Here is a 10,895-nt window from a genome sequence, read left to right on the forward strand (position 1 = left end):
GTCATTAAAATTGCACCACACCCATTAATAATGAGAAGTTGCAAATCATATAATAACATAATTATATTAATGGGGTTACATATTTTTCCCTGTGATAGTTTTGTTCTGCTCATGTTCTTTCTGTAATAGAAAAAAGTAATCTAAGGATCTGTGAAATCATCTTTCAGACATTTAATTGATCAGAATTGCAAATTGATTTATCATCATAGTCCACAGATGAATGCCAAACTCATCAATTAGCTTTACTGGGAGCTGGCTCTCTTGAATCACTCCTCCGACTCTCTTTTTCTCTTTCTGTGTGGGTGCAAGAGTGTGTGTGCGAGTGTGTGAAACTGTGCCCAAACAATCATTTAAAAACTGGTTTAGGGCGAAATAAAGTCATCCAACAGGTTCCCAGTTTTTTCCAAGGAGAACTGTAACCTAATTTACAACTGATTTATAATTTCAGTGTTAAAAAATAAAACATGAATCTCAGTGAATCTTTTTTATTTTATTTATTGGACATGTTTTACATCTTCATCACGAATGGTTAGCATGCAGTTTATTGTATATTTACATTTGTGAATAATACACTTGTTTAATTGTCCATTAAACTGAGTAGTTAGTCCCTGTTTATTTCATATTAAAGTGAATCCATCAGGATATCTTTAATATTGACACATTCCATACATCCCCTCCCTGACTGAATATTTCATCACTCTCTGTCCTTCACACAACCCATCCCACCCTCTCCCCTCTGTGTTTCCTCATGCAGGAATGTGGGTGTGTCGTCATGCTGCTACCTTCCTCCCAGAAACACCTTTTGGTGGAGAAACAGAGAATATGTCAGGAATGGAAAGGATGAGAAACACTTTGGTTATCTGCTGTGTGAGCTTTAAATCAGGCAGAGGATGAATCTGAAGGTGTTGCATTTATTTATTTTGTGCAAGGAATTACAAAAAGTACAGTTTACACCTATATATATGTTTGTGTGTGTGTGTGCGTGTGTGTTGGGGTTATCTGCTGGTCTGACCTGCCGTTCTGTCCTCATACGGGTCAAACTGTGTGCTGTGAATTATGGGACATGGCCTCTCATCCTCCAGCTCTGGTACGCTGCCCGGTAAATTCTCCGGCATCAGCGCTGCCACCGGGACCCGTCCAGGCCGCAAGGACACCCCGGGGTCCTCAGGACAGGTGGACCTGTTAGTCGTCTCCCAGGCGCCTGAGGAAAATCATGCATTTGGTGCTCAATGTGAGAATCAAATTCACAAAACTACTGATGCCTGGAGCCTTGTGGGATCAAACTTTTTATATGGATGGATGATGGTGAAGATGAACAGTTAAGAAGTAACGCTTAAAAGAATCTGCAGCAGCAGCAGAAATAGCTTTCAGATAATAAAACATGTGGAGAGAATATGGCAGAGCTTACAGTGACATAACGCAGGCATGAGGCCAGTCCTGACATAAGAGCCCACAGACCTCTGCATGTATGCACAAACTGTATGTACGACAAAAAAAAAAAATAAGCACAAATCTTTTCAGCATCCGTTCCTGCTGCAGCTTTAGTGGCTGTTCTGCTAAAGACATTACAGAAAACTGTGCCAGTCATGTGTGGTTAGAAGTCTGGTTCTGGTGGTTCTGGCCGGACTTCAGATCCACATCTCCGTCCGGACTGGCAGGAACAATGTGTTACGTTTGTTCTGATGCTCTGAATGCTTTGCTGCTTCACAACGGAGGCAGCCAAGCAGCTGAAATATTTAAACCTCGTCCAGCTTCACGTCTGCCAGCTCAGAACAGCTTCTCCTACAACTTATTGCCTTACATCTGATACAGAAATGTATGAAATATAAGCCATTGAACTATAAGTGCTTGTTAGTTGTTGGTGTGTTTTACACTCACGTTGTTTGCCTGCAGGAGCCACAGAGTGATGTCTCCCTACTTTCTTTCCCAGGAAGGTCAGAGAGTAAGATCCACTGTCCGCTCCAGACGAGTTCACATACATCGTCACTATAACTGTGTGTCGGCTCTCACTACTGCTGTTGTGTTTGGTCTCTGAAGGTGAAGGTGTGCGAAATCTGCAGAGAGAAAAGACGGTTAAAAACGTTGTAAAAGCCACAAATATCCTACAAGGATTAGTTATATTGATATGCAGTTGAACTCCCCAAAACATTTAAAGCTGCGTTATGAACTCTTGTTCAACTCTACATTAGTTGCAGATGTCAGAAAGCTCGCACAGCAGATTCATTGTAATCCTATTGTCAGCCTCTTCCGGCTTCTTTAAGCTACGAGCTTCCCAACAGGAAAACAAAAAAAGTTTGAGCATTTCTTTTGTTCAATTTCACGGCTCTTCGTAAGAACAAATCTCACATGTCAGCTGTCAGAAAGTGGAACAATCCCAGTTGTTTTATTGAAAAGGGATAGACTGGAAAGTGATGTTTTATAAAACCGTTTCACTGGCATACAACTAATGTATAAAATCTAAACAATATATGAATGAATCAGAAACACATGGAGGGTAGAAAAAGAGATTTAAAAAACGTATCTACCTGTTCTTGGAGCAGATCAGACCCCTCCGGTGTGATTGGCTGCAGTCCGGGTGCTGGTATGTGTCCATCCTGATCTCTAAGGGGAACCAAACTCTCAACAGTGTTTAAATATTAAACCTGCACAGATGGAGTTTCAGCAGACACTGGCTTAAACCCCCACAGAGCTGCAGGTAAAAAGATGCCCCAACAGTCCTCAGGTTTCCGTGTGTGAGATACAGATTGTAACTGGATGCTCTCTCTCTCTCTCTCACACACACGCACACACACACACACACACCACATAATGTAAACAAACGAGCTCTCTCTTGTTTTTGTTTGTTTGCTGGAGATCGCACTCTTTTCTGAGTTGTTAGGGCCTCAATAAATCGGAAATATGTCACCTACATCCAGATGAAGAGTGTCAAGAATTTCTCTTCTTTCTATATACCTCCTAAGAAGTAATGGTAACATAAAATCAAGTCATTGCTGCAGCTGATTAAAGGCTTTCTTGCCTATTTGTTCTTCTACGAGGATGTACGTTCTCTTTCAGACCAAGAGATTTATTAGAAACATTTGGACCACAGCTTGAGCATCTGTTTAACACACCTTACTTAGAGATAAATCCACCAATGATGCCACTTTAATGAAAATACAGCTTTACTGAAGTTAAACCCTGTCCTGAATCTACTGTGGATGAATATAGTGCCTATTGGACAAATACAAAATAGGAGATTTGCGTCCAATTTGGAACAAAAATACAACTTTCTATCACAAATGCACCGATAACAACAGGCAACAGTTTGCACAAAAGCCCTTTGTATCAGGACACGTAAGATATGTTCCAAAGGATAGTTAAGAACGTCATCAGGGGCCTGTAACGTCTTGATTGCTCACCTACTCTGTGATGACAAACTATGACTGAGCTCAAGTGATGCAATCACTCAAACGTCATTATCTCATGTCTTAGTCTCAGCGGTTTGAAAACATTACCTTCTGCTCAGGCATGTAGGCAGCAGGCAGCATCAGGCCTCTGGCTGTGCTGCCATGACAACACGCCACACCTTTAGGACACTCATGACCTCATCACACCACAGGAAGTCTCTTCTGAGAAACTTCAGTGTTTGTCTGATGTCTGAAGTAGATATGCAGTAGGTATTGATACATGTATTAAGTGATAACATTCCTGGAAGAGGAGAGACAGCAGGAATGTCAAAAAATACTTAATTCTTTCTTCTGGCAACAAACAATAACATAGAAACAATATTTAATTTGTATTACAGCAGTGTGTAGGTGCCCTTTGGAGCTGGGGAACAGTTAAAACCCTGAATGTGTGTCCATATGAAGCCCGAAATACCACACAAATAAAGTGTTGCATTAATTGGGACACATTTGGCTTCCACCAAAAGCATCAATAGAAGCAAATGGGAAAGAGATACTGAGTAACAGAGCAAAATATTGTACTAAAAGTGTGCAAGACAATCAATATTAACTTTGTAATGTAAAATCTAAATGTATAAAAATCACGGTTCTAAACTCATAAAATAATAGAGAAGATAATAACAAACGTGTTAAATTAAGCATAACATGAGTAGAAACGCCCTTGTAGGACTACATCAGGAATAGCTCGTTAACTCAAAGGTACAGTAAAGTGCGTCATCATAAACTTACTGCTTCAAAAGTCCAGAGATATTTAAAGCATGACTGATTTTCCATGAGTTGCCTATTTTTTACTGAAGCTACGACCTGAAAATTGCTCGGCATCTGCTTTTAAGCAGCAGCGTGACTGTTCAAAATCAGCAGCAGAAACTCTTCCTCGTTTAACGTACTGCGCGCATCTTGGACGTCGCGAGCTGCTGTTGCAGGCAGCGGTTTAATCCAATGACAGCTGTGCAGCGGAGTATGGGTGGACCCGTTACTAGGTGGGGTTTATCATGAGTATAAATAAACTCTCTCTGTTACTACAAAGTCCCTGGAACCTCAGTGAGACAAACTTTTTCCCTCTTCGGCCGAACGGTAAGTCACTTTACTTCGATTAAAATCATATATCTGTTCTGCAAAGTTTGAGTTTGAGACTTTGGTAAAGTTTGTGAGGAGACGTTATGGCTTAAAGTTTCCTCCGCCTCAAGGTATTGATTGATGCAAGCTTTGAGGGTGTGGTTGGGGAAAATGTTGCGACAGTTTGGGGATTTTTTACGCAAGAAATGTTTTAATCTGTTTTAGTTAAGAATAATATATGAAAAAGAAAGTACTTTAAAACAGACTGGGTCCATAATGTAGCCTATAATATAACAGTACATGTACAATGCGTCCATATCAGAGCTGAGCGTGGGTGTGGCCAGACAGTCTCCACATGTGGCATCATGGAAAACCACATAACATAAACCTACAGTAAATACAACAGAGGCTTCAGCTCTCCAGGAGTGGATGAAAGAAGAACAAACATTTTTTCTTTCTTTCGTTATCACTCTAAAAAGATAAAACTTTACTAAAGTACAGCAGAATCAATAAAAGAGTGATCATATCTTCTTTAAACACCAGTATGATAACTAGACTTGACTTGATTCAATCCCAAGATCCTCCACTCTTTCTCACAAGAACTAGCATCTTCTTCAGCGATACGTACAGTATTTATATTTTGATCACAACTATGACATCTTTCCTTTCCTCTCCTCTTTATCTCTTCAGACAGACCTCATCAGTCCCACCATGTCTCTCATTCAAGCCTTCCTGCAGCAGACGGTCTACATGGGCATGCCCGATGACTCAGTACGTAACTTTGTGGTTTTGGTACAGTTGCTAAGGCCAACCATCGTGTTTTTTCCTTTTTTTCTCTTCCTGTGGTATGTTCGGGTGGAAAAATTTTATCAGGCGGAGTTTAGAGCGAGAGAAAGAGAGAAGCGTAGAGAGAGGACAGCGAGGGAGTAGAATGAATGAGTAGGAAGTTTAAAGGTGGAGGGAGTGAAGGAAAAAGGAGTGGTTCAGACTCTGAGCAGGAAGATATGATGAGAGCTGTTATTAAAATGAAAGTTAGACTGGATGATAACCTTTTCTGCAGCTAGAGCGATGACCACACTAAACTCTTATGAGTGTGTGAGTCATAGAAGCAGGAATTTGTGCCCCTCCCTTTATAAACTCTGCTAACAGAACAAAATGCTACTTCTGCTTTCCCTGCTTTCTTAAAGTGAACTACCGGGAAAGTTGCACAAGATTATCCTGCATGAATTTAGTCTGTGATGTATGACTCTCCTCTTATCATCCAGTAGAGTCAAACACGGGTGTGTACAGGCTCTTTAAAGGACATCGTCTTAGTGTTTGGATGAATGGAGGTGAAGGGGCAGAGACAGCCAGGAACATGCCAACAGGGAGCCATGAAATCTGTCACAATTATCTTCTGTTATGTCTTTTGTATGTTTTAATCTGGAGGTGAGATGCAGGGAGTGTTTGAATAGCACTTTTGCATTTAAGGCATTTAAAAAATCCACTTTTGCAATCATGCATACCTCTCGGCAGAACTCAGGTATTTACAAAACACACAATAATCCGTGTTGTGTGTCTCTCAGGTCTTGAAGAACGCGGGGACAGTGAAGGCAGCACCCAATTTCAGCCCCGATGGAGATGCGGGAGTCTTGGACAAAGCCATCAAGACGAAAGGTGAACTTACACAAGCTCTGGAGCGTGTGCTAACACGTCTTGGCTTGGCAACACGTCTCTGCTGGAGATATGCCATGCCAGAATTTACTTTAAACACTTTAGCACCCTCTGCTGGCCATCATCCACAAGAACGCCTCTCTCCTGTCCTTGCATGGGCCTTGAAGTTTAATATATGAAATGCTGTGTGTCCAGGTGTGGATGAGAACACCATCATTGAAATCCTGGTGAAAAGGAACAACGAGCAGAGACAGCAGATCAAACAGGCTTACCAGAGGGCCAGTGGCAAGGTAACACAAATTAAAATGCTCATTGCGATAAGGTGGACACGCTTTTGATTTTCACACACGTATGATCAGACTCCATGTTTCCTCATCGGTTGTTCCCTTGTAGCCTCTGGAGTCCGCCCTGAAGAGTGCTCTGAAGGGAGACCTGGAGGACGTGGTGTTGGCTCTGCTGAAAACACCGGCCCAGTACGATGCCCAGCTGCTGAAAGGAGCTATGAAGGTACACACACACGCCCACACACACATTTTTTACCGTCAACACCATGTGTTATTTTTGGGTGCGTAATGACATCCACCCACTTCCACATATTCTTTTATTGTTTTCATGCTAGGCGGGTGAAAGGTGTGTTTTGTTTGATTTGGACAAGTGAAGATTAGATTATCTTTCCCTGTCTTAACGTGTGTGTACATGCATCCCTTTGTTCAGGGTATGGGCACAGACGAGGATACCCTGATAGAGGTTATGGCTTCAAGAACCAACAGGGAGATCCTGGAGATAAAGAAAGCCTACAGGGAAGGTGCGTGCCGACAAATTAAATGGAACAATCTTTATTTTTGTCAAGGTAGTGTTTGGAAATAGAAGTGGTAGAATGTGTGACAGTGGAAATTACAGCTTCTGGATTATAAGAGGTTTAAACATTAAAAAAGCTGTTAAAATACTTAAACATGATTTTAAATCCTGGATGTTAAAGTTGGGATTTCTTTGCCCAGAATACAAGAAGGACCTGGAGGACGAAATCAAGGGTGACACAAGTGGAGATTTCAGGGCTGCCCTCTTTGAATTGTGCAAGGTACGTGACGTCACGGTGTATATTACATGTGTGATTCAAGACATTAAAGTACAGAAACTTCTCAGTCACAGCACCAGGATGCATTTATATCTGAGGCAATATAACACTCCTCTGTGTGGCTTCACAGTGATAGTGGTTTATAAAAAATAAACAAACTCACGCCCTCAATACGCACACACGCATACACACACACACACACGCACGCATACAGGGTCAATAGTTTTATGGCCTTATATCTGGGCATACCATATTATATCACAACATGCAGTGGGTCCTATACAAACACAAATAGGCACTGCTTGTACCCTCACCAAGCAGAAGAACTTGGTCGCACAATAGCATGGGCCAACCCACAACCACATAGCAGCAGAAATTATATTTGTTATTTTGACATGTTATTTTGTTGTCTCGCTCTGTCCCTGACATGTTGCACTACTCAGCCAATTACTCATACAGACAGACACCACCCTCAATACAACACTGCAAAAAAAATAAAACATACGTATACCCAGTGTTACTGCACATAACTTAGCAGTTTAATACACACCTTATAAAAAGTAACTAAAACAGAACTGAAAAAATATTACTTACTTAGTGATAATCTCGAAGTTCTCCGTTTTGTTCTCTTTGGCGGCACCTTTTGGCAATAAAAGGCAATGGTGGGCGCATACGTCCCACATAACCGGATGTCCACAGTTGGCTCCCTTTGTTACGGTTGTAACTCTTGATTTTCCTTGCTGACGGTCGCTTTCCTTTTTAGACTGTTTGCCTTCATCTCATTTTCACCTATTTTTGAAGTTGTATCTGTAGTCATCGGTCTTTTCTTTGTTTGTTCAGCCATAGTAGATTACTGTTTACTCGCAACACTTGTAGAGACCGGAAAAGCAGCTGCTTAGCTCCGCCTACCCTCTCTGGCAGACCAACCACTGCTGGGTGATGGAAAACGCGTCACTAACTGGGCGCTGCTTGTGATTTTTTCCACAAATGTCGCCACAGACACCCAGTTCATAATAATACAAAATACTGTCAGTGGGCCGTAGGCTCAGTCACCATTGTGTTAACTAATTCGGCGAAAGATAGTGACCTTACAGACATTTAATTAAATGAAAATCTTCGAGATTACATCTTTAAAGCAGCTTTCTACTGGCCTTGTTTGAAGAAAAGTCATTCGTTTAGTCATTGAAGCCCAACCCCGGACGAGTCACTCAATGGCCATGAGTGACAGCATGTCCAGGCATCTTGGTGCCATCTTTGTCCTTAGTTCATTATGAATCATGGCCATTTGTGAAAAGGTGCGTTCTCCCTTGCAGTTGCTGACAGGAAGTGTCAGGTACAGTCTTAATGCAATGGCAAAGGGCCCCCTATTGGCTCAGGGCCTCAGGCATGTGCCCACTTTTCCCATGCAGTAATCCGTCTGTGGTTCAAACTCTGCAGTCAACTTTGAATGATTGCTCTAAAGCAGAAATAGAGTAATGGTGCTGCTTGTCCCAATTGAGTCTAAGATTCTAATCATAAATATCATACCAATATGTATTAATATCTGTGTCTGTTGGTTGAAACTGCTCTGCTCTTCATCACAGGCCGGCAGGACTGAAGGCGTGTGTGAGCAGATGATTGACAGCGACGCCCGGGCTCTGTATGAGGCCGGGGAGGGGAGGAAGGGCAAAGACTGCTCCGTCTTCATTGACATCCTCATCAATAGAAGCGCCCCTCATCTCCGTAAAGGTCAGCTGCAGGCTTGCTGTCCTGTTCAGTAAAATCTGTTTATTTTTTATGTCTTAGTTCTGTCAGATCTGACTCTTTTCCACCACTCCTTCTTCTTCTTCAGTGTTTGAGAGATACTCAAAGTACAGCAAAGTGGATGTGGCCAAAGTCATCGACATGGAGATGAAGGGAGATATTGAGGCTTGTCTCACTGCAGTAGGTAAGGGCACAAACCTTTATTTTAACGTTATTATTTTCACAATCATTCAGTGATTAATGTAAAGATTTACTTCACACCATTCTTTATAGTGAAATGTGCTGGAAGCCGGCCTGCGTTCTTTGCTGAGAAGCTCCAATTGGCCATGAAGGTACAGTATATTTAAGCTGCTACTCTTAAAATTTTTGAAAAATGCTTCTCAAAACTTTCCCTGACTAATTCTGTTTTGCCCATCAGGGTAAAAGTCCCAAAAAAGATGTCCTGACCCGCATCATGGTGAGCCGCTCTGAAATCGACTTGGCGCAGATCAAGGACGAGTACAAGAAAAACTGCAGCAAAACCCTCTACCAGGAGATTCTTGTGAGCAAACATCTAACCACTGATTATGACAATTACACACCCTGAATGTTTTTCATGTTTACACGCTGTCTGTCTTTCATTCAGGATGACACCAAAGGAGATTACGAGAAGATCCTGCTCGCTCTCTGTGGGGAAAATTAAGAGCCAAAACGAATAGATCAAGGCTCATCTAACTGAAGATGCCCCAGCAAGTCCAGCCATGGAGAATCACCTATAATCTCATGACACACATTGTGCCCTATGAGAAGAACTGACAAGACAAGTCTCTCTTTATGACTGTCATGACATTTAATAGATATTATCAGCAGCGAGCAAAGATTCACATGGAATCGTCACGGCTTCAGCAGATGTTTTTTTCCCTCCATGTTGTTCCCTTTCTTTCCAGCACTCGTATTCCAGGACAAACCTGACAGCAGTGGATCAATGATCTTTAGCAGGTTTAGCTTTACACTCATTAGGTTTCATATATGAGAAGCTAAAGTCACAGCGCAGCTGCGAACAGATGTAAACTGATCGCCATGTCCCAATGATATTGCAATAGCAGCAGTAGGCCCAGCCTTGAAGGAGCATGGAAATCCTGCCAATAAAAGCTTTTTGTACAAAGGCCTATGCAAGTGGTTCTTTTCTTTTCTGGTCCTGGTTCTTTTCACATGCGCATACAGTATATAACAGACATGAATCAACCAGCTATGTTGCTAAAATATTAAAGCCAGGATTAAAAATAGGAATTAAAAATAAGAAATGTTTTGAAAACCTAAGCACTCCTGATGAAGCAAAGGCAGCTGCATATGTGGGTCAGGATCCACTGCATATTCAAAATTGTAATGCTTTTAATGCAGCTGTATTGAGCAATATATCCCAAACATAATGGGTAATAGCTTGTGGTTGAATATAACTAATAAATCTTAGTCAAGTTATTAGTCTTAGTCACTGTTATTAAAGAAAATTTGAGGTACTTTCAATTGACTCCTTTCTTATAAAGCCTCTTTTACTTCTACTAGACTACACTTCAGAGGGAAAAATGTACTTTATACTTCACTGCATTTATCTGACAGCTTTAGTAACTAGTTACTTTATAAATTAAGCTTTTCGTGAACTAAACATGCAGAGCGTGTAACATATGATGCCTTTTTTAATTGGATTGTTAAAACTACCAAGAATAAAATCATGCTGTCACATTTTTCTGCATTAAGTACTTTCACTTTAAGTAATTTAAGCCCAATTTCCATATAATACTTACACACTTGTACACATAATTTACAGTGCAGTATTAGCAACTATCTTTACTGTAAGGATCTGAATACATCCTACATCAAGAACAGTATTTTAGTGTGATTAGAGGACCTAGGGTTGCCAGGTTGTATAATAAATATTTTCATACATG

The 10,895-nt window shown here is 41.2% G+C and overlaps 2 protein-coding genes across 3 annotated transcripts; one reads left to right on the forward strand and one right to left on the reverse strand.

Annotated features, from left to right (window-relative positions):
• Positions 1-526: 526 nt before the first annotated feature.
• kifl (kinesin family-like) lies at positions 527-3,476 on the reverse strand. The gene is made up of 4 exons (XM_069683206.1): positions 2,526-3,476; positions 1,879-2,054; positions 1,013-1,201; positions 527-799 (listed from the first exon to the last, which is right to left on the reverse strand). Exons 1-4 carry the CDS (start codon positions 2,591-2,593, stop codon positions 771-773), a joined length of 462 nt encoding a protein of 153 aa, XP_069539307.1. The 5' UTR covers positions 2,594-3,476; the 3' UTR covers positions 527-770.
• A 944-nt stretch (positions 3,477-4,420) lies between these two features.
• On the forward strand, positions 4,421-10,299 carry anxa1a (annexin A1a). 2 transcript variants are annotated; one of them, XM_069682893.1, is made up of 12 exons: positions 4,421-4,517; positions 5,194-5,270; positions 6,065-6,155; positions 6,348-6,442; positions 6,546-6,659; positions 6,867-6,957; positions 7,151-7,230; positions 8,811-8,955; positions 9,059-9,154; positions 9,244-9,302; positions 9,389-9,511; positions 9,596-10,299. In XM_069682893.1, the coding sequence occupies exons 1-12, from the start codon at positions 4,436-4,438 to the stop codon at positions 9,650-9,652; spliced, it is 1,110 nt and encodes a 369-aa protein (XP_069538994.1). In that variant the 5' UTR covers positions 4,421-4,435; the 3' UTR covers positions 9,653-10,299. The 2 variants fall into 2 exon arrangements, with proteins under 2 accessions (XP_069538994.1, XP_069538995.1); XM_069682894.1 differs by having other exon boundaries at positions 4,437-4,517; positions 5,190-5,270; positions 9,596-10,296.
• Positions 10,300-10,895: the final 596 nt, after the last annotated feature.

This window comes from Semicossyphus pulcher, unplaced genomic scaffold (assembly GCF_022749685.1).
Source record: "Semicossyphus pulcher isolate SPU_LCO1_2020_fin unplaced genomic scaffold, fSemPul1.0.p SCAF_6, whole genome shotgun sequence".
Classification (NCBI taxonomy): Eukaryota; Metazoa; Chordata; class Actinopteri; order Labriformes; family Labridae; genus Semicossyphus; species Semicossyphus pulcher.